Here is a 20,630-nt window from a genome sequence, read left to right as displayed (position 1 = left end):
TCGTCCTTCATGGAAGGTATCACGAAGACCTTACACATACCTCAGACTGCTTTATGAATTTCTTTTATCAACGAAAGAAGTGTATTTTTACACTTGGCAGTTTCGAATTCTAACTGCCATCTTGTGAATTATCCATTCAACTGAGGTAATTCAGTAATCTACCTTCCGCAAGTGTCATAACTGAAACAATCCGATCATTGATTCAATTTGATTGAACGACTAAACTGTGTGTGTGTGTGTGTGTGTGTGTGTGTGTGTGTGTGTGTGTGTGTGTGTGTGTGTGTGTGTGCGCGCGTGTGCGTGTGCGTGCGTGTGTATGTGTGCGTACGTGTGCGTGTGGGTGTGTGGGTGGATGGGTTGGGTGTGTGTGTGTGTGTGTGTGTGTACATTTCTGGCCACAGTTTAATTTTTTTGTGTAAACCGCTTTTAATCGATTGATTTTTGTCATTAGTTTTTAGTTATATGCGTTATCATCTTTGTTTATTTCACATAACGATAATGAGAAATCAATTTTTACTAATTAAATCGAGTCTGCTACCGAGTTGAATCGCCGTTTTGCATTTATGACTTTTATATTAGCTTCCTTTACTCTAGAACGTGAGACAGCAAATTAAGAAAAAAAAATTATTTTTACTTTCAGCTCTTCGTAAATGATAATTAGTATCTATTTAAAGTTATTATGTTATACATAATATAAATTTGTTTGAAGTGTTACTTAATTTTTGTAGGTTCACAATGACATTTATGACGAAAAATAATGAAACACGATTTATAATAACGAAATTAAACGAAATTATTTGTCTGTATAAATCTAAATATATCTGATGAAAATGCGCGTATGTATCTATGTAATCGTGATCAACGACGTACCATTACAGTGAGCAATGACATGATAATATAAACGTGTGTGTTCAGTGACATTGTACTAAAATCAGTGCGGTATTGTGAGAGTTATATGTTTGTTGCGTAACATTATTATATAAATAAACATCTTTACCATTATTATAGTCTACACCTATATGCGTATCGCCAGTTCGTCGAGCATCGCCAGTTATGTACGGGCAAATATCTGCCCATGGGCAGCAACATCAAAATCATAATCATAAACGGCGTAGTTCTAGCGTTTGTTCTTCTTTACCCGGTTCAAGATCTTCGTATTGCAGTTCTTTAAATAATACTAATAATAATCATTTCAATAATCCATTATTTAGAACAAATTATCACCAACAACAACGCCCGTTGTCTTCAACACTCCGTTATTCATATTTAAATAACAATAATAATACTAATAATATTTCTGGTAATAATAATAACAATAATAATACAAATAATAACAATAATGTACCATCGAGATTATCGTACGTTAGTACGCTTACGAGCAGTACAATTAGTAATGGAAATAATAACAATAATAATTTAAAACCATCACGAAATAAAACTGTTGTTAAAAATTCATCTACATATTATAATGGTACGCGTTGCCCTAATACTGTTTGGTCACCGACTCTTGGATACTTCGTTCCAGTGCCTGTTCAGTTTTACTGTTATACTTCATCGTCACCAAGGTATTTACTTAAATTTTTATTATTATTATTATTAATTTTTTTCTGTAGATAGTAAAGCAATTATATATCATGTTAAAATCTAGGTATTAATTTAAAGTAATTATTTTTATTGGAATAACCAACTAACTTGTACGGTGTAAAATATTTAGTTGCCGTTGTCAGTAGATCTAGATTAGTTTTATTATTATCTTACTAGAAAAAAGGTGGGCCTTCGACCAGCCGTAAAAATGTTACATGGTTTTTGTTTCATTACACTTGATTTTGTTAAATATTTTTTCTAGTTGTAACTAGATAACGTTCATGAATTTAGCGTACTAACAACTAAAAGCTTCAAAATATTGAACATTTTTAGCTGTTTCTTGAGTTGTGATCTTTAACACAGCTCTAACCCGAATGTTTTTCTTTTTTATCCCCAAAACACTAGTAGATAAACCATTCGTATCAAGAAGTATAAATCGTTCGAACCAATGCATCATTCGAGAAGTATAAATTGTTCGTGCGCTACGCGCAGTCACTCGGCGTACCACGATTGGTCCGCTCTGGCCAATAGTAGGTAAAAATAAAAATGTGAGCACATACAACAAACAAACTCATCCACCATCCTTTTCTACGGCGAGTATTTGAAAAACTCAATGCAATCTATCGAAACTCTTTATATTATACAGCTAATCTGTGTCCGTTTTAGCCGTTCAGAAGAACAGAATTCATTTGGCTCTCGATATCATAAATCGGACTTACAGACTGTTCGAATTAATAACTAACTCAAAAAATTTGATGTAGACAAATTTTAATCACATGACTTCCTCGTACGCCTATTAAATTACAGATACACATTTTTAAAAGTACATAAAATTTTATTTCAGTAACAGCTTCTACTTTGTTTTACTTTTTTTTTTTATTTATTGTTATTATTTAATTATTATTTATTGTAAAAATATTTTTACAATCACAGGTTAATAATTATTAATAAACCAATTTATTTAAATTAAAAAAAAGAAGGAAATGTAGTCGAATTCGAATCGGTGTGCGTCCCCTTGTAAGATCAAAATATTTCATTAATTCAAATTTTATGTGCCTATAACCTTGAAACCAATGAAAAGTAATGCCACTTATATCGTTGAAAAGCTGTCAATGAGGGCTTATTACTGCAGTTAAGAAAAAGTCCAAAATCCAAATTTTTTTTATTTTTGAGCTTTTTTGGACATTTTTGGTCAAATTGATTGCAATCAAAAGAAAAGCTGCACAACTAGATTTTATAACAGTCCTAAATCCAAAATATCAACATCGTACGGCTGATCGTTTTTGAGTTATGTGAGATACATACATACATACGTATACACATATGTACGTACAAACGTCACGCCGAAACTAGTCAAAATGGATATTTCCGTTGAAATCTGAAACGTAAATTTTTCGCGATCGCAATACTTCCTTTACTTCGTACAAGAAATTAAAAATACAAGTGACTTGAATTATTTGTTCAACAAAATTCTTCGTGTTTTGCAGATTTCTTTTTGTAAATATTTTCTGTTATATGTATAAGTGGGAAATAGAAATTTCGGATGTACTACAGAACTTTCTGGGCATGATAGTACACGGGTAAAAATAATCCGGATTTTTGGTTTGTATTGTCACGTAATGTTTAGGCTAAATTTTTTAAGTGTAAATAATTTCTTAAGTTGACAAGATATGTTACGAAATTATTTTAAAATTTAAGTTTTTTTTTTAATTTTTAGCTTATTACTTAAGTTAAAAGAAAGATTAATAAAAAATATGCAAAAAATGTCCAAATTTATTTGTTAAATATTAAAAAGATTTTTCAAATGGAAAATATCGAATACAAAACTGAAACTGAGATAAATATCTTTTGAAATATATGAACACAAATATTTATTCCGTAGGCCAAAAAGCGGCAGTATCTTTCAGAATTGCTTGAAATACATCATTATCTTAAACAGGACTGAACATGAACTTGAAATATAAATTTCGTTAATGCTGTCTTTATACGTGCAGAAGAAAACATAAAAGTTTTTTATATTATATATAAATCGTGGGTTAGTCATTCATTTTTTTAAAGTGGTAGAAATTTACTGATGGAGCATGAGGAACTCCAAAAAAATCCAATAAAATCAATTTTTAGTGTATCTTCTCTCTTCTGGGCATATTTTTTTATTTTGTAACAAGGTTTTACGTGTTTTAGCCGTAGAACTAAGCTACAAAAATCAGAAAATCAAAAAGCCCTTTTAGATAAATGTCTTCAGAGTGAAATGAGTGGAGCTGCAGCTCAACTCTTTAAAGATATCTTCTGCAAACTATTGATTATTTTATTATACATCTGGCCCGATAATGTGCTAGTTCATTTTTCTGGTTTAATTTTATCCTGTTTTACAAACAGAATAAAAAACAGGATCGAGAATTCTCATCTCGAAGGTTACTAACTGGATTGACTCTCTCGTTGTGACAGTGGGTCAGAAAGCCACCTAACATTGATGAGGTATAAAAGGCCTTGAATTATATAGTGTAAATCGCCCAATTCTTATCATGGTACAGGATCATGATAGGCATCGATTAATCCATTTGTGGGAATAATCTTCTATTGCTGACGAGTCGATTAATAGCACGTTCAAAAAATTGTTATACCTTATGTTTTTCTAAATTTAGTGAGCTCTTAAAAGGACTTTAATTTTTTAGTTTTCTATTGATGTCTAATTTTAATAATATTTATGATCGATTTGAATCCAGATAATATTTATAATTTTGTTATTTTTGAAGGTATTTTTTCCATAATCATTTGACTTTTTGTTTATTATTAGATTCAGACTGTCAAATATTTGAAAAAAAATGAATGAAATTACTTTAAAAATTGAAAATCAAACTCTTGGAATGATAAAAATAGTTAAATGGAATAAAGTTAAAAATTTGAAAAGCTGTTAACATTCATTATTAGATTAACTTTAACAATTTACAACTAAGAAAGTCGATATTAATAGCCATTTTTAACTCGATTAAAGTGGATGATAACGATGGGATTTACATGTGGGAGTTCATATTAACGTTTTCTAAAAATTTGTAATTTTATAAAAACTTATAGAATACAAATTATAATAAAAGTTTTACCACCTAAAATCTAATAAGAACTGAAGAAACCAGATTTGTAATATTAAAATATGAATGTGAAATTTCTGTGATTTTTTTTTTTTTATAAATTATTTATTAATTTACCTTTTTTAAAAAATTGCATTTTAGAATGTTAAGTGAACATTTAGATACATTTTTTAACTTTTTAATGGGTCTTTTTTTATAGTTAACTATATTGGTTATTCGGATCTGTAATTGATTTATAGTCGGGTTACGTACTTGCATCTTTTCTTTTATAAAACTAAAAATAAAAGGTGGATAAATTTTGTTAAATTTAATGAAATCGGGTTTTTTTAATGTATATTAGAAATAATCTTTCCTTTTTTTATTTATTTATATTTTTTTATAATAATTATTATTAGTATTACATTTTTAAAGAACAATTAAGTATAACATAAATACTTTGTTTTGTTGTTTTTTTACTTGAACATTTTTTTTATCACTTTTAACAGATTACTTTAATAAAAAACTCTAAATACTTTTGTTTTGTAAGCTCTATTATTACTTTAAAACTATCTTCCTGGAAGAAAGGAGAATGTACCACTCATTACTATCATTTTATATAGAATATATAAAACGGATTGCAACGGTAGTTACATAGTGCAAAACCACAATTCGTTACTTGATTCAATCTGAGACATAAGTGTTAGAGAAAAAAAGGTCAAGGTGATAAGTGATTATTATAAATGAGTTTTTTAGAGTGTGTGTGTGTGTGTGTGTGTGTGTGTGTGTGTGTGTGTGTGTGTGTGTGTGTGTGTGTGTGTGTGTGTACATATATATATATAATATGTACACACACACACACACAATTACAAATCACAATCATCGTACTCAATAAGTATGAAGGGTTTTAAATTACTGTAAATGATTTGGTCATTTTATTAAATCAATGTAGGTCTATGTAACCCCACCCCTCCTATATGTACTTGTACTTGATTTCTCACGTCCAATTCTGGTCGTTATGTTTTAAAAGTTAAATGATCGTTAAGCGTGACTAGAATCATTGACTGAACAACTCATGCTATATAGTAAGTATATGTTCGTGTTGATATTCAATTCAGCTTTAGTTTGTCGATGAATAATATCATCATTAAATTAAATATTTATTACGTTTTATTAAGTGTAATCTTTTATATTATGTCATGTAACTACATAATATTTACGTTATTCATTTTACCTCCCATGTTTCATTTTAATCGTGTAATTATCTCTCTATTTATTACGATTTAAAGAAATATTATAGTAAAATTCTATCATGTATTTTTAGTGATTTCTAAATGTTTTTCAATATATTATTCATGGCATAAAATGTCTGTAATAAAAAAAGGTTTAGATTCAGGTTAAAGTCTAAATTTCCGTTCCAAAATTATTTTGCTCTAGTCCTGGCAAAAAATTATCTGTTTTAAATATTTTTTTCGTACATCAGTAATATGTAATGCAATTTATTTGTTTTAAATTAATTCATTATTAAACGTAATTTTTAATCCCTAATAAATATTTGAATAATAACCATAATCTGCCAATATCAATATTGAATTATTGGATTTAAGTCATTTATTAAGTCGTTAGTAATTTTGTTAAGTAATTACTTAATTTGAAATTTATTAAGTGATGAAATTTTTAACTGGATAATTGTGTGGTGTTTTACTTCTTTGTACGAAGTAAAGGAAGAATTGGTTCGCGAAAAATTTCGGTTTTCTGATTTCAACAGAAATATCCATTTTGACCATTCTTGAATCCATTTTGCCTAGTTTCGGTTTCTATGCGTACGTTTGTACCTCGCATAACTCAAAAACGATTAGCCGTAGTATGTTGAAATTTCTGATTTAGAACTGTTATAACAACTAGTTGTGCATCTCCCCTTTTGATTGCAATCGATTGTACCAAAAGTGTCCAAAAAAAGCCTAAAATAAAAAAAAAAAATGGTTTTTGGACTTTTTCGTAACTGCAGTGATATATGGAGAGGTTTTCAACGATATAAGTGATGCTTATTTTCATTAGTTCCAGGGTGATAACCAAATAGAATTTTAATTAATGAAATATTTGGTCTTACAAGGGGAAGGCACATCGGTTAGAATCAGACATCTTCTTTTTTTTAATTTAAATATATTGATTTATAATAATTGTTAACCTCTGATTGTAAAAAAGTTTTTACGATAAATAATAATTCAATAAAAACAATTAAAAAAAAATATATATATATTTTATATGAAAAAAATATCAGAAAAAATCAAATAAAATTTATGTAATTTTAAAAATGTGTAATGTTATTTAATAGACTTACAAGGAAGTCACGTGGTGCCCACATCAGATATTTTAAAAATATTTCAGTGAATAAATTTGTTTTCACTTTTAGAGGCTAATTTGTGTCAACGCTAAGATGATGGCTTGAAGTAATAAAAAAAATTTGTAGATTTAGTTGTGACATAATCATTCCTATTTATATTTTGAGATGTAAGTTAATCTTTAATTTAAAATTCACGTAAAGCATTCATTTGTTCATTCTACTTGTTATTTTACTATAAATAATTAGCAATGTATTTAATGGCTTAAAGTATAAAATGTAATTCTTATCAAATTTTTATCACCAGAACCCGTTATTCAATATTGTATAACTCGGCCTGAATATTATCCTCATTTTTTTTTTGTTCGTGAACCTCTTTATGAAAATGTATTTTAAAAAACGTGATTACTGAAAGAAGCATAATTATTCAACATGTACAATTTTATTTTATGGATAATTTTTATTTAATTTATATACACATGTTGAAATTGCTCATATTCCTCCTAAAATATGATTATTCTTTCCTCAGGCTGAATAAAATCTGTCAACAAAAAAAATATATCTGCTATATGTATATGATAACTAACTTGCGATGTATCACCTTTTGCCCTTCATACTTCTGTTCATTGCTCTCGATAATAACGAGACAAAAGTGTAGGAATTCCACTTTTGGATGCATATAATGTCTCTTAATTTTCTTGAAATAATTATTCTGTTCGACCGCCTCTTAATATTCACACATTTTTTTCTCTTTTTGCTTATCGCTCGTTTCTATACAATCCTGATTACCCGTTTCCTATTAGTAGTCAGCACTAATAGGCCCCGATATCCACCGCCTCCCTTAACCCATTAGCACGGATGCGATCGATTTACCCATTGTCTTCGATACGGTCTGTTCACATACGCCTGCAATGCAAACATTGCGTATTAATTCATACTAGCGTGATAAATAGATTCGTTTATATCATTCCATATCTATATATACATACCCCTACAAAATGGTTATGAGGATGCTATTCATCATTAGATGCACTATAAATTATTAGTAAATTAGATTTTATTAGACGCATAGAAAAGTGGTATCCCTCGGCACGTGTCTTTTTATCTCGAAAAATAAGCAAAAAACTGAAATGGTTCAATTATTTCCAATAATTATCTGTAATAAGTCTATTTCTTTCTATGACTTCTTGAATATTTATTACAAATATTGAGTTTGTTAATGTTAATAAAACATTTATTTATTTATTGCTTTTGAGTCCCTTCCGCTAGCATGTTCTCGTAGATTCTATTAAGCAATAAAGCAAAATTAGTAGTTTTTAAACGGAGATTACATTAATAAAAAGCTGGCAAAGTATGACATCACTTTCCCAACTACGTCGGTCAAAAAGTATTATTGTGAAATCTTAAAAAATTATAAAATAAAACCGTCTACAAATGTATTAAAAATAGTTAAACGAAGTTGTAAAAAAACAAAATCGTAAAAAAATTCTTTGAAATTATAAAATAAGATAGACTTAAAAAGTAAAGCTTTAAATACTTACAAAGTAAAATTCTATATGTTCTCGTACAGTGTTGCTGTATAAAAACGTTTAATAACACTAATATTCACCAAAAGTAGTTTTATAAATGTTTAAATCGAAAAAAATAAAAAACATTTTTTCTAAATATTTTGAATTTTAGGAACCCAAGTATCATCAAGGTTGTTTTTTTTATTCATTATGATGATTACCAAAGTAAGATTTAACTATCAAAATTCCCAAATTTTGCATAAAAATATTTTGATTTTAGGTGCTTCGTTACTCTGTGGGGAAAATTTAAGAAAAATTTATTTACAAAGAAGTGATCCCTAAAAAATTAATTTAAAAGATTTAAAAGAAAGTAGTTTGAAAAAATAAAGTAAACGTTTTATGAAAATAATGAAAATATCGCTCCTCATTTTGGGTCCGGAATATGGTATAGTTGCCAAAGCTTACTTTAATTTTAATAGCCCTGTAAATAATAATGAAAAATACAAAAACAAATTCTTAACAAAAATTAAAAAACGGTTAGAGACGAAAAACAGTATGTATATATATATATTTGTGTGTGTGTGTGTGTGTGTGTGTGTGTGTGTGTGTGTGTGTGTGTGTGTGTGCGTGTGTGTGTGTGTGTGTGTGTGCTTTAGAGATGGAGAATAAATTTTAAGAAATATTTTTCTAACAATATTCATATATATGTTTGGAGAGTGGTTAAGCTTAACAAATTTGCTGACGTTAAGTTTTCTCTAACCTAATATCCCTTTCAGTAAAGGCTAAAATAAGAAACAAAAAATATTTAAAAAAATTTTAGGTCTGGGGTGTATAATTTTAAAAATTTGTAGACATTTCTTGATAGCTCTGCCTATGAAGGCTAAACGTTCAAAAAATGTTAGAAAAATATTTAAAGTAAAAGGGGATAAGCAAAGAAACAGAAAACATTTTAAGAGTTTGGAGTTGATAGTTTGAAAAAAAATTGGATTATTTATATATGTATTATTGTATGTAACAAATTTATAAAGTAGTAATAAAGGCCTCTGAAGAAAAACAAAATTGGTTTTTTCGCGCGATATTCCTTCATTTCATTCACGAATTTTGAAAATAAATGATCATTGCCACACACACACATATATATATATATATATATATTTTTTTTTTTTTTCTTGACAAATTTGAAGAAAATAGATTTTTCAATCCTTAAATATAGACGGCCTCCGTGGCGGAGTGGTAGCGTCTCGGCCTTTCATCCGGAGGTTCCGGGTTCGAATCCCGGTCAGGCGTGGCATTTTCACACGCTAAAAAAATTTTCATTCATTTTATCCTCTGAAGCAGTAACTAAAGGACCACCTTTAGGTACTGCTTCAGAGGATAAGAAAAAAAAAATCCGTAGATATAAGACCAAAATTAATGCAATACAAACATATACGTAGGCGCATACAAACGTACATTTTTTTGGGGTCTAGATTTACTGGTTTGATCTTAAAATGTAAATATTTCCAAAAAAAAACGTTTTTGACTTTAATCCAGTTTCTGTGAATTTTTAGATTTAAAATGTTTCCATGTCACGTTCAGCAAGTTTAGTAGTAAATTTTTTTCATGTTCGCGAAATATTTATTTAGAAACCCGTTGTATTTTATTCTGCTACTTCTGAATTGCTACACGATTTTTTTTATTTACTTTTACAAAGTAAAGGAAGTATTGTGATCACGAAAAATTTCGGTTTTCAGATTTCAACGGAAATATTCATTTTGACCATCCCTGATACTGTTTTGACTAGTTTCGGAAACTACGTATGTACCTCGCTTAACTCAAAATCGATTAGCCGTAGGATGTTGAAATTATGGATTTAGGACTTTTGTAATATTTAGTTTATTTAGTAAAAGCCCAAATTCAAAAAACTTTGGATTTTGTACTTTTTCTTAACTGCAGTAATAAGCCCTCATTGAGAACTTTTCAACGATATTTCCTAACTGGTAATTATTTTCATTGGTTCCAGAGTTATAGCCAAATAACATTTTAATTGATGAAATATATGGATTTTACCAGGGTAAGGCTCGGTTCGAATCAGACTTCATCTCTTTTTTTTAACTTTTTTTTTTATTTTAAAAATATTGATTTATTAATAATTATTAACCTGTTTGTAAAAAAAAATATTTTACAATAAATAATTCGTAAAACAATAAAAAAAAATGAAAAAGTATTAGAAGTTATTAATGAAATAAGATTTTATGTACTTTTCATTTAAAAAAAATATGTAAATGTAATTTAATAGGCGAACAAGGAAGTCATGTGGTGTCCACATCTAATATTTTACATTTTCTTCTCTTTTCAAAAAAAAATCGTTTATATGTTCTGTAATGGAATAATAACATAGAAAAATGGTTGTTTTAATTTAGCACGTTTAAATTTAACGCATTTTCTACTTCTGCTTGCCAATAATAGTAGCTCTTGCAGTTTTAAGAAAGTTGACAGATTTATTTTTAGGTTACCACCGTATAGGATTTAAAAACAATCTTTCAAATTCTGTTGCCATTTATATATTACGTGTCGAGAAAACAGAATGAACTTTACGATTTGTTTTACTGAAACCTATTGCTAACTTAGTTAACATTAGTCTTTATTATTGGTATAATTTTTAAGCAATCTATTTATCACTTTTCCTATTGAAAGTTTTTATTACCGAGTATAATTTTCTGTCCTCTACTTCTTTCATTAAGGTTATAATAATTCGTTATTTTACGTATGTTTTTTTTCAAATTTTGTTCGTAGTAGGATGTAAAACTTACTACATAACTCTTTTACGTCAAATTCTAATGTTACATTTTAGGCTGTAAAAAATTGAAATGCTTTTAAAATTTCAAAATATTTAATAAAATTTTAATATATTTATTTTGTGAAATGCTATATTTTTTAGTACCTGTAGTCAATTTTCATAAAATAACTGAAAAAAATTACTTCAGCCTTAAATATTGCTCGGAATTTCAGAATATTAATTGGAGGAACTAAGTATTAATATAAGTTAATTTTATTTTCTTAATAATACTAAAAACCCATTCTGAGGAAAAATGATCATTCTTAATTCGTCATTTTTAGTAGAAGCAGTCGTTATTCCTGACCACCAGTTTGCTTTCCGGAGTGTTCATTCCAGTATTAAATAAATTCATAAAAAATTTGATATCATCATCGGTTACTTAGAAAGGATGAATACTGCCCGGGTTTTTTTTTCTTTTTGTATATCCAACAGCCTTTGATACTTTGATAAGGTATGGTTGTCTGGTCTTCTGTGCAAGCGTAAAATGAGCCTACTACAACCACATTATTTGGTATAACGTAGTTACGTTATACCAAGGTAGTTACCTTGATAGACGGTTCTAACAGGTTAAATATGGCCAAGAGTTAACAGACGTTTTTGATGCCAAATCGGGGGTTACACAGGGTTTAGTCTTGGGCCCAATTTTGTATTCAATTTACACTGCTGATCTTCCAGGCACGGAAAGTACAACTCTTGCGTCCTTTGCTGATGACAAGGCGATTACGGCGATTGACGTTAGCCCAACAATAGCTTCGTAGAAACTGCAATCGCCGTTAGACCTTCTCAGTGCTCAGTGAACTGTTAGCTAAATGCAAGGTACGTGTTAATACTGCAAAGTCAAATCACGTGACGTTTGCGACGAGGAGGGAAGTCTGCCCACGAATCTGCTTAAATGGAGTTCATATTCCTCATTTGGACAACGTACCGTACCTAGGACTTCATTTGGATCGCCGTCTAACATAGAAAAATCATATTAAATATCAAGCTTAGGCGGTTTAACTAATTACTAGGAAGGAGGTCCGTGTTGTTAAGTAACAAACTATTGTTGTGTAAGACGTTTTTAAAGTCAATATGGGCCTACGGAATACAACTTTGGGGTACGGTAAGCAATACCAATATCGACATCATCCAAAGGTTTCAGAACAAAGTGTTGGAGAACATATCGGTTTCGAAGAACAAAGAGATCTATACCTAGGGATGCCCTATATTCTTGAAAAACGATGAAAGTATATACTTAAGCTTTACACGCATTGAAATAGGTTAACGCATGTTAATCTATTGGGCTGTTAATCTATTGGATGACAGTGAGGATGTGAGACTATTGAAAAGTTTTGATGTTTTGGACCTTGAGACCGTTGTGCAATGAATATTGTACTTTGTTTTATTAACAGTTTAACTGTTGTGTTGACCATTTATCCTGTTTGGTATGTTAGTTATATTGTTATTGATATTTTCGATTTTTAATTATATTTTATTCGTTGTACTTTTAATTGTATATTCTTTGTTTAGACTTTTATTGTATTATCTTCGGAAGTATTACTGGACGCCTCTCTCTCGCGTCATTGTTATACGTTTTTTATATCGTTTACTTGTAGTTTAGTTTTTTAAGAAACTGATTGTAAATAAAACGTATAAAAAAAATTCTTAGTTCGTTTGGTAATTTTCGGGAATAGTCTTCCTTTAGCGCCATAGAATTATTCCACAGGTCTGTCAAAATTTCCAAACATACGCTTGTTTCATCAATTACTACATTATTGGGATGGAAACCTTATTTCAGAAGCTACTTCTTCATGTTTTAAATCAGAAAAAATTCAGATGACTTTAAATCTGGAAAATATCGTGAATGTGGAACCATTTCGTATTAAGCAAAATTGCGTGAAACATATAATTTTATTTTTGTTACATGTAGTTTTTTGTCTGTTTTCTCTGTTCAGTTTTTTTATTATGAACAATCACTATATTCTTTTGTGTTGGTTTTTCTTTTTATCACATTACTGAACGATAATATGGATTATGCATTTCAAAAATCTCTAGCATTTTCGATATGAAATAACTTTAATTTTTTTGGAGCATTTTTATCTATTGTTTTGTATGTTCTTTTGTTTCCGACGGATGTTTCAGCTACGGTTATGAATCGGCACAAAAATTTATTTGGATTTTATTTACAACGCCTTGAAGAAATCACAGTAATGCAATTTTGATTATTGTGGGTTAATACAGCACCTGATTACTTTTTCAAATCCTTAACGAATAAGTGTACGGTTCGTCTTTGTCCAATCATGTAATGTTTGATGCTTGTCGTCTGTATTTCAGTTTTTCATTAATGCTGCTATCTATTGTAATTCCAAATAATTATTAAATGTCCCTCATAATTAATTTTAGAAAATTGCTTGGTATATAGATATTATGCAAACGGATGCTCCTTATACTACTCAAGGGAGGTTTCGGGGTAAACCAGATTTTTTCACGAAAATTGAAAATAGATTTTTTTAAAAAGTTTCGTTTTTCACGATTCCAAAAATGAAGTGGCTTAAATTTATTTTACGTAAGTAAAAATTTGATCAAACAAATAATTACAAAGATATTTAAGATTAAAAAATTAAGATAGCTGCCATTTTAAAATGTTTGAAAGTGACGTTTTAAAGTTTTTTATTTTGTAGAATAAGACGCTAGTCTATGATTTTCTAAATTTAATTTAAATAAATTTTCCTGTTCCTGAGAAATATATTTTAATTGAAAATCACAAAATGGCGTCCGGAAGGAAGACAAAGCAAAATAGGGCTTATGTTGATGTGAAATTTTTTTGATCATTTTGGTGTCTTGAATCAATTCCTGCCGTTCAGCGAATTCGTCCTGGAACATTCTGGATACATTATACTTTATAAGTGTATTCCCCTCATCAAAATAAAAAAAATTCTCATAATAAAAATACATAGGCTTGGAAATGTTTTGTTTTTGAGTAACGGTTGTTAAAAGATTTTGCCAGATTTCTGCTCTTAACAGTTAAATAATGGAATACTAAAATTGTATGGGCAAAAATTATTAAGCAAAATTTGTGGCTTTATTTTAATAGAATATTACAAGAAAAATTAAAAAAAAGTGTTAATCCTAGAACTGTATCTGCAGTAATTTCCGGGAAAATTGTTATCGAAAGACACGCTTTATTTAAGTTTGGCGTAAATTTACTTTGTTAGACTGCCTATAATCAAATAAAACTTCAAGACAAAATTCGTAGAGAATTTAATTCTGGGAAAATTGAAGGATTTATATAATATATATTCTTTATACTAATAACAGTTAATATTTATTCGTTAAATTTATCTTCTTTTTTTTTTAAGCAATTAATTTATTTTTTTCTTTGTTCAATCTATTCGGAAATAAAACGCTTTTTTTTTAAAGTATTTTATTTTTCTTCTAAGGATCAACTCCTTAAGTAAATTGAAGTAGTAGTGCTTTTTTTGGATTTAATTTTTATTCCATAATTATATACATAAACTATTTAAGGCATTTAATTAAAAAAATTATCTATTATATATTTTAAAAATACATTGTTATTACATATTTATATAACTGTACGATGAATATATGTCATATTTAGTTAACGTGATAAATATATATTTTTTTTCCATTAAACGGAATTAAATTTCAATTGTTAATTTATGAAGTTATGTTTCCTTATTATTTGTTTGGTCTACTTTCATAAAATAAATTTGTCGGCTTTTTTCTTTTTAGCCATAATTAGTAGTTATAGGATATATACATTAAAATATATACTTTTTTTAAATATAATTTTTGAAATAACATTCATTTTAAAGTTATGATTTATGAATTTACTCTAAGTTAACTATTATTGTTAAATTTCTGAAAGATAAGTTTGTTGTGATTGTGTTGCCTACGGCTGCTAAAATTCTATAACAGTACTCGAGTCCTAATAACGTTGTAGAACATTTGAAAAAGAAATTACTTGGAAAATCTATTACTTTTTGAACTGAGGCGAACAAATAATTCAAAACATTGAGTTTACTAATCGCAAGAAGTTATTTTTTTCTGAAAAATAAACTATTTGCTAACTATAATATTTTTATAAAAAATGTACAAGTTTACAAAAATATGATTATTTGACAAAATGACAGTGTGTCATTAAGGGATTGATAGACTACTTAAAGTATAACATCCACATTTGCCAAAATAAATTTCTCCTGAAACGTAATCACAGATCGTAAAATGATCTCGCTGTGAAGTTATACTAACATTCCAGAAGTTCATTAATACTGTCATTACCTTCTGTAATACTGACCAAAAAAAAGTATGAATTAATAATATGTATAAAAAAAGATTATATTGAGTAGTAAGTTGCATAACTTATATATATATATATATATATATATATATATATATAATCATGAAACCCTTAAAATATTGAAAAATATGAAAATTCGTAATAATTATTTATCTTTTCATTATTCTAACATAAAAAATAAAACCCAGCAATATATGCATCCAATTGAATAAATTAAAAAAACCCTTCGAAATTCTGAACGATTTTATCTATCTATTTCGTATCGACCTACCTATTGTATCTCATATCATCAAACTATTTCACAAGCTTTATCATACGGAAATCCTTTATAGTAAGTTGTTCTTTCATTTATTCAACCTAAAAGTCAAAATTAACTATATATATATATATAGAAACACACGATGTTAATGAATAATTCACCGCATAAGCTCGAAGCATGGAGTGAAAACTTTTAAGGGTATGATAATGTCATGCCTAAAGAGTATTCGAACACGTTGCCTTCCGGATGAAAGATTGAGGCACTACCACTCCACCACGGAGATTGCCATTTAAAAAAAAACAAAATTTTAATAAACCTTTTTTAATACGTTATTTCAAAACGTACGCAGTCGTCTTTACGACCATTCAGTGAATGTAATTCCCTGTTTCACCGTAGCGCTTAGTGATGTTTCTGTCGGTGGCTTATAGGTAGACACGTATTTTAATTACGGATTTGATTACTAGATCGTGGATACCGGTGTTCTTTGGTGATTGGGTTTCAATTAACCACACGTCTCAGGAGTGGTCGAACTGAGACTGTACTTCACTTTATTTATACTCATTCATCCTTTGAAGTAATACCTCAACGGCAATTCCCGAAGGCTAAACAAGAAAAGAAAGAAAGAAAAAGGTGTCCCGCTACTATCCCTGGCTATCATTTTGTTTTTGGGTTCTATTCGACACATCTTAAACTGGTGATCATATATGGATGTAATAAGTTAGAAATATTCTAATTTCACGAACGCCGCTACTTAAAGTTCCCGAATCACGAAAGCTGAAGTAAACATCTGCTAAATTTTGGAATAGTACAGGAATCAATAATTAAAAAAATAATTAATTGAACATTTTTATTTGTTTATTTATTAAAATTCGTCAAAATTTTAACAACTAGTGGTATGAAAATACGCAGGCTAAGTTATAAAATCATTTTATTATATCATTTTTTTTTTCTTGTAGAGGTGGGGAATCCATTTTACAGACCCCGAAGCAGTGTTGGGGTCGCTAACAGGTCCCGCTAGGTTTTAGAAAGAGCTATGTACACCTGCGCACTACCGACTAAACCATCACCCCTGGCTATCTACCCTCCCTGGCATAACTAATAACGCATTCGATCTGGTAGGGGGAGATCGCTCACACACACAGTCATACGTCATATCAACTACAAGTACAGATCTTAAGTTAAAAACACAATATATAGATGCTTACATGTGATCATTAAATAGTCAGTACAAAACCAATACAAATTATGATGCATGATACATGTACAAATACAGCTAACCATATTATAATATCATAGTTACAAAATATTAATTAATTGAAGATTGTACTGTGATGAGGAGACAAAGCAAAGGTTGTTAGCGTATATAACCGGTGGAATTATTTTTAATTCAAAATTAGATTTAAGGGTCAATATTTTAGTACTATAAAAAACTATCATAATATAATTAAAAATAAATTATCACTGTTGTTAATTTGACTACGCTAAGGTAGCATAGCAATTAGTATTTTCATTGAGATCTGAAATGAATGGTTTGACAAGAAATATACTTTCTTATAAATGATTTTTTATTTTTAAGTTAAAAAACTTAATTGTTGAAGTGAGACGATTAGTCCATATAGATGTTTATTTTTTGCATTTCTATTTTTTTAGTTTATTTAAAAATCTTTCGTTGGGATGACACATACATTTTTAGAGTACCCTTTTTTTTATATTTACGTTATTTTAATATATATATTTTATTACAAGATTAAGATACCGTAGGGATAATAGCGTTGTAGATCTCGTTTTGTAATTTATAAATATATTACCATATTTTTTAACTGGACATCCTGACTTCCGTAGGGGAAACATTCGTCTTGTGACGATCCCGGTCGCCACACCCCCCTCCGTTCCTATTCCTGATGGGCTTTATCGGAGGTCGTGTTTTAGACCCTCTAAACTTGATAACACAAAACATTCATCGGTTTGACCTCTGTCAGGGTGCCATCAATGCAAATGTCTTGGCAAACATTTCCATCAGTGTATTTACACAACATACTATCGCCTTCGTATGGCCTACCACGACCGCCTGCCGTAACTTACAACCCTCAACTATCAAATTAACGGATTCGTGGAAGTGCGATCCCCGCACCAATCTCTAACACCGAAGGTCTCACACAAAAAATCTTCCTATATCTAACTTCAATTAGACTATGCACTCAGATCATGACTTGATTGAGTCTTTAAACATCAAAAATACTATCTCATGCCAGTAAACAAGTGTTGATCGTAAGAACGACAATTTTGTCCTACAATTCAATTTACTCAAAGTCCTCTTGATTTATTTAAAAAACAAGAAACTTATTCACAAATTGAATGAGCCTCTAATGAAAACATACCCTATCTCTCTCTGCTCTAGTCCACTTTCGGAACCGAGGTCAATGCCTACACCCTCCCATCCCGCACCACTATCACAGAGTTCTCCATACATCCATCTCATCCTAACAGTAAATATCTCAACTAACCAGACCTCGATGCCAAAATTACTACCTTGGCGAAGTAAGCACCCAGTCAGCCATCCGGGTTGCTATTCTATCTATAACAGCATCAAATCCCCTCAGCAGGGCTAAGAATCCAAGAAAGGCAGCAACTATGTTCCCATTCCCTTTCGGTTTTTCAGTTGGCTTGCAGTTCAAAACCAGAATTGATCCTCGCAAGCTCTCTAGTTAATTGAACTAGTTTTTGGTTAAATTTTTATTTTTAGTTATTTGTAAATTATTTTTCAGCCGTATTTTCTTTGAATAAAAGTCCAACTCTCAACACAGTTGTTCTATTCCGCTGTAAAGTAAAAGAAAAGAAAAAATAATTCCTTGGATGGTATTACAAAAATATTTGCATTACCTTTTTTCTTAAAATCTTATTTATTTTTTTTTTAAGGAACAAAAACAGATGAAATGATTAATGTGTGGAAAACATAAAAAAAATGCAAGAAAACCCCACTGTTCGGTAAATGTGAATCCTGATGAAGAAACGAATACGAAATCCTTAGCGTATTAAATTCTTTATAGGCTTTATCATAATTTTTAGGTTTTCTTCTACCATTAAGTTATTTATTTATTATAGTATTCAAAATATATTTTATATGGTAGTGGGTTTTTTTAAATTTTTATCTATTCCATAATATATTTTCCACGATAACATAAATTGGATTGACGTTGATTACACAAGAAAAAATGTTAACTTATTTATTCATACAGGAAAGTAATTTAGTGAAAATGAATGTGAAAAAATTTAGTGAAAATAAATGTAGCAAAAAAGCTTTCTAAATTACAGAGTAAAACGGAAATATATATCTCTTTTTTTCTTAATGAGAATTGTCAAAGCTGGATTTTAAAATCCTATTAAATATTCATGATATACTACGTTCTTTTTAACAGTTCTTCGTTAATGAAAATTTTATCGTATTAAAGAAAAAAATTTATTTAATTTATTTTAACTTTTTCACTCATTTTTAGTGATACGGATTATCTTATGTGGTATATTTAAAAAAAAGAATACCCTTATGGAAATATCACTTGCTCATTAAAAAATTGATATAATTATTATTGAGTTACATTTTTCAACAATCATTTTTATTTCTTAGTTATATAAAATGAGACTGAAAATTTTATGAGATTTATTTTGGGTAATAGTTCTTACTGTTTCTAAGTACATTGTGATAATTTTAATAATAAAAAAACTGAATTTTTTTGTTAATTCCACTTTTTTTTATATGATTATATTAAACTTACTGTTGCCGTCTTTTTCGTTTTTCTCTCTTATTCTTTTTTTCTTTCTTTCTTATATTTTTTTTTTTATTATTATTATTAAATTTTATTACTTTAAATCAATAATATAGTAATTTAACTATAACATTTTATTTTAAGTCGGTTTTTTTCCTTAAGCAAAGGTTTACTGATGGTGAATTATAACTGTTAGGTTTACCTACTATTTCATAGTATATACATGTAGTGAATGATATAGCAAGCATATATCCGACCGAATTTTCCCTTATCAGTAAAGATGAGGGTTACTCATTACCGGTCGAATTAACCGGGTAGTCATCCGTAAGATTATACATTTGAACCGGATTCTAATTGTCAACCCTTTGATTAGAAATTCATTAGTCATATTCCAACAATGAATTACCCTGTGTTAACAAATTTTTTACCTAAAAAAAGTGCTTTCGTATTTGGGATATAAATATTTAAATATATATATTTATTTGAAATAGTTACAAAATACCAATTAATGAACCGAAAGGTAAAAATATGTATCTCTTAGGTTACAATGTCTTTAATTAAAAATTCATTTAAATATCTAGTAAATTTTATGTTCAATGAGGTATATTATTAATAATATGAGCTGAAGAGGATTACGATCACTAGTATGTGCTAAGTACTACTTGTATTACAAAGACTCGACTCTTGATTACCTATAGTTCACTTCTGTACGTTATTTAGCTAATTTACTTAACAGTTTAATAATAGTTACTAAGACAGCAATAATAAATGTAACTTTTACGAACGCATTCCATTACTATTACTATTATAATGAATTCACTGTACACCTTCAAAGTTCTAAGAGGTTAAAATAGATCTGGATTTAGCCCTTATCTATTTTTGGCAAATCGAGAAAAATGAAGGGACAATTCTTTTAAATACTTCAAAATTTCTAAATTTTACAATATTAAAATTAGTAAATTAACATTAATCCACCTTAAATAAGTTTGATATGTTC

General features: G+C 28.9%; 1 protein-coding gene across 2 annotated transcripts in view; it reads left to right on the top strand.

The window, feature by feature from the left end:
• LOC142325405 (tight junction protein ZO-3-like) overlaps window positions 1-20,630 on the top strand; it is a 981,859-nt gene that overhangs the window by 260,052 nt on the left and 701,177 nt on the right. Inside the window, exon 2 of one of the 2 annotated variants that reach the window (XM_075367133.1) lies at window positions 729-1,565. The exons of the other annotated variant lie outside the window; for it this stretch is intronic. Coding sequence (XP_075223248.1) covers window positions 1,054-1,565 — 512 coding nt within the window. The 5' untranslated portion in view covers window positions 729-1,053. The remainder of the gene's footprint in view (window positions 1-728; window positions 1,566-20,630) is intronic. 2 annotated transcript variants of the gene reach the window in all.

Source organism: Lycorma delicatula, chromosome 5 (assembly GCF_047948215.1).
Source record: "Lycorma delicatula isolate Av1 chromosome 5, ASM4794821v1, whole genome shotgun sequence".
NCBI lineage: Eukaryota > Metazoa > Arthropoda > Insecta > Hemiptera > Fulgoridae > Lycorma > Lycorma delicatula.
Note: the sequence above shows the minus strand (reverse complement) of the source record. Positions and strands in the feature narration are given on the sequence as shown.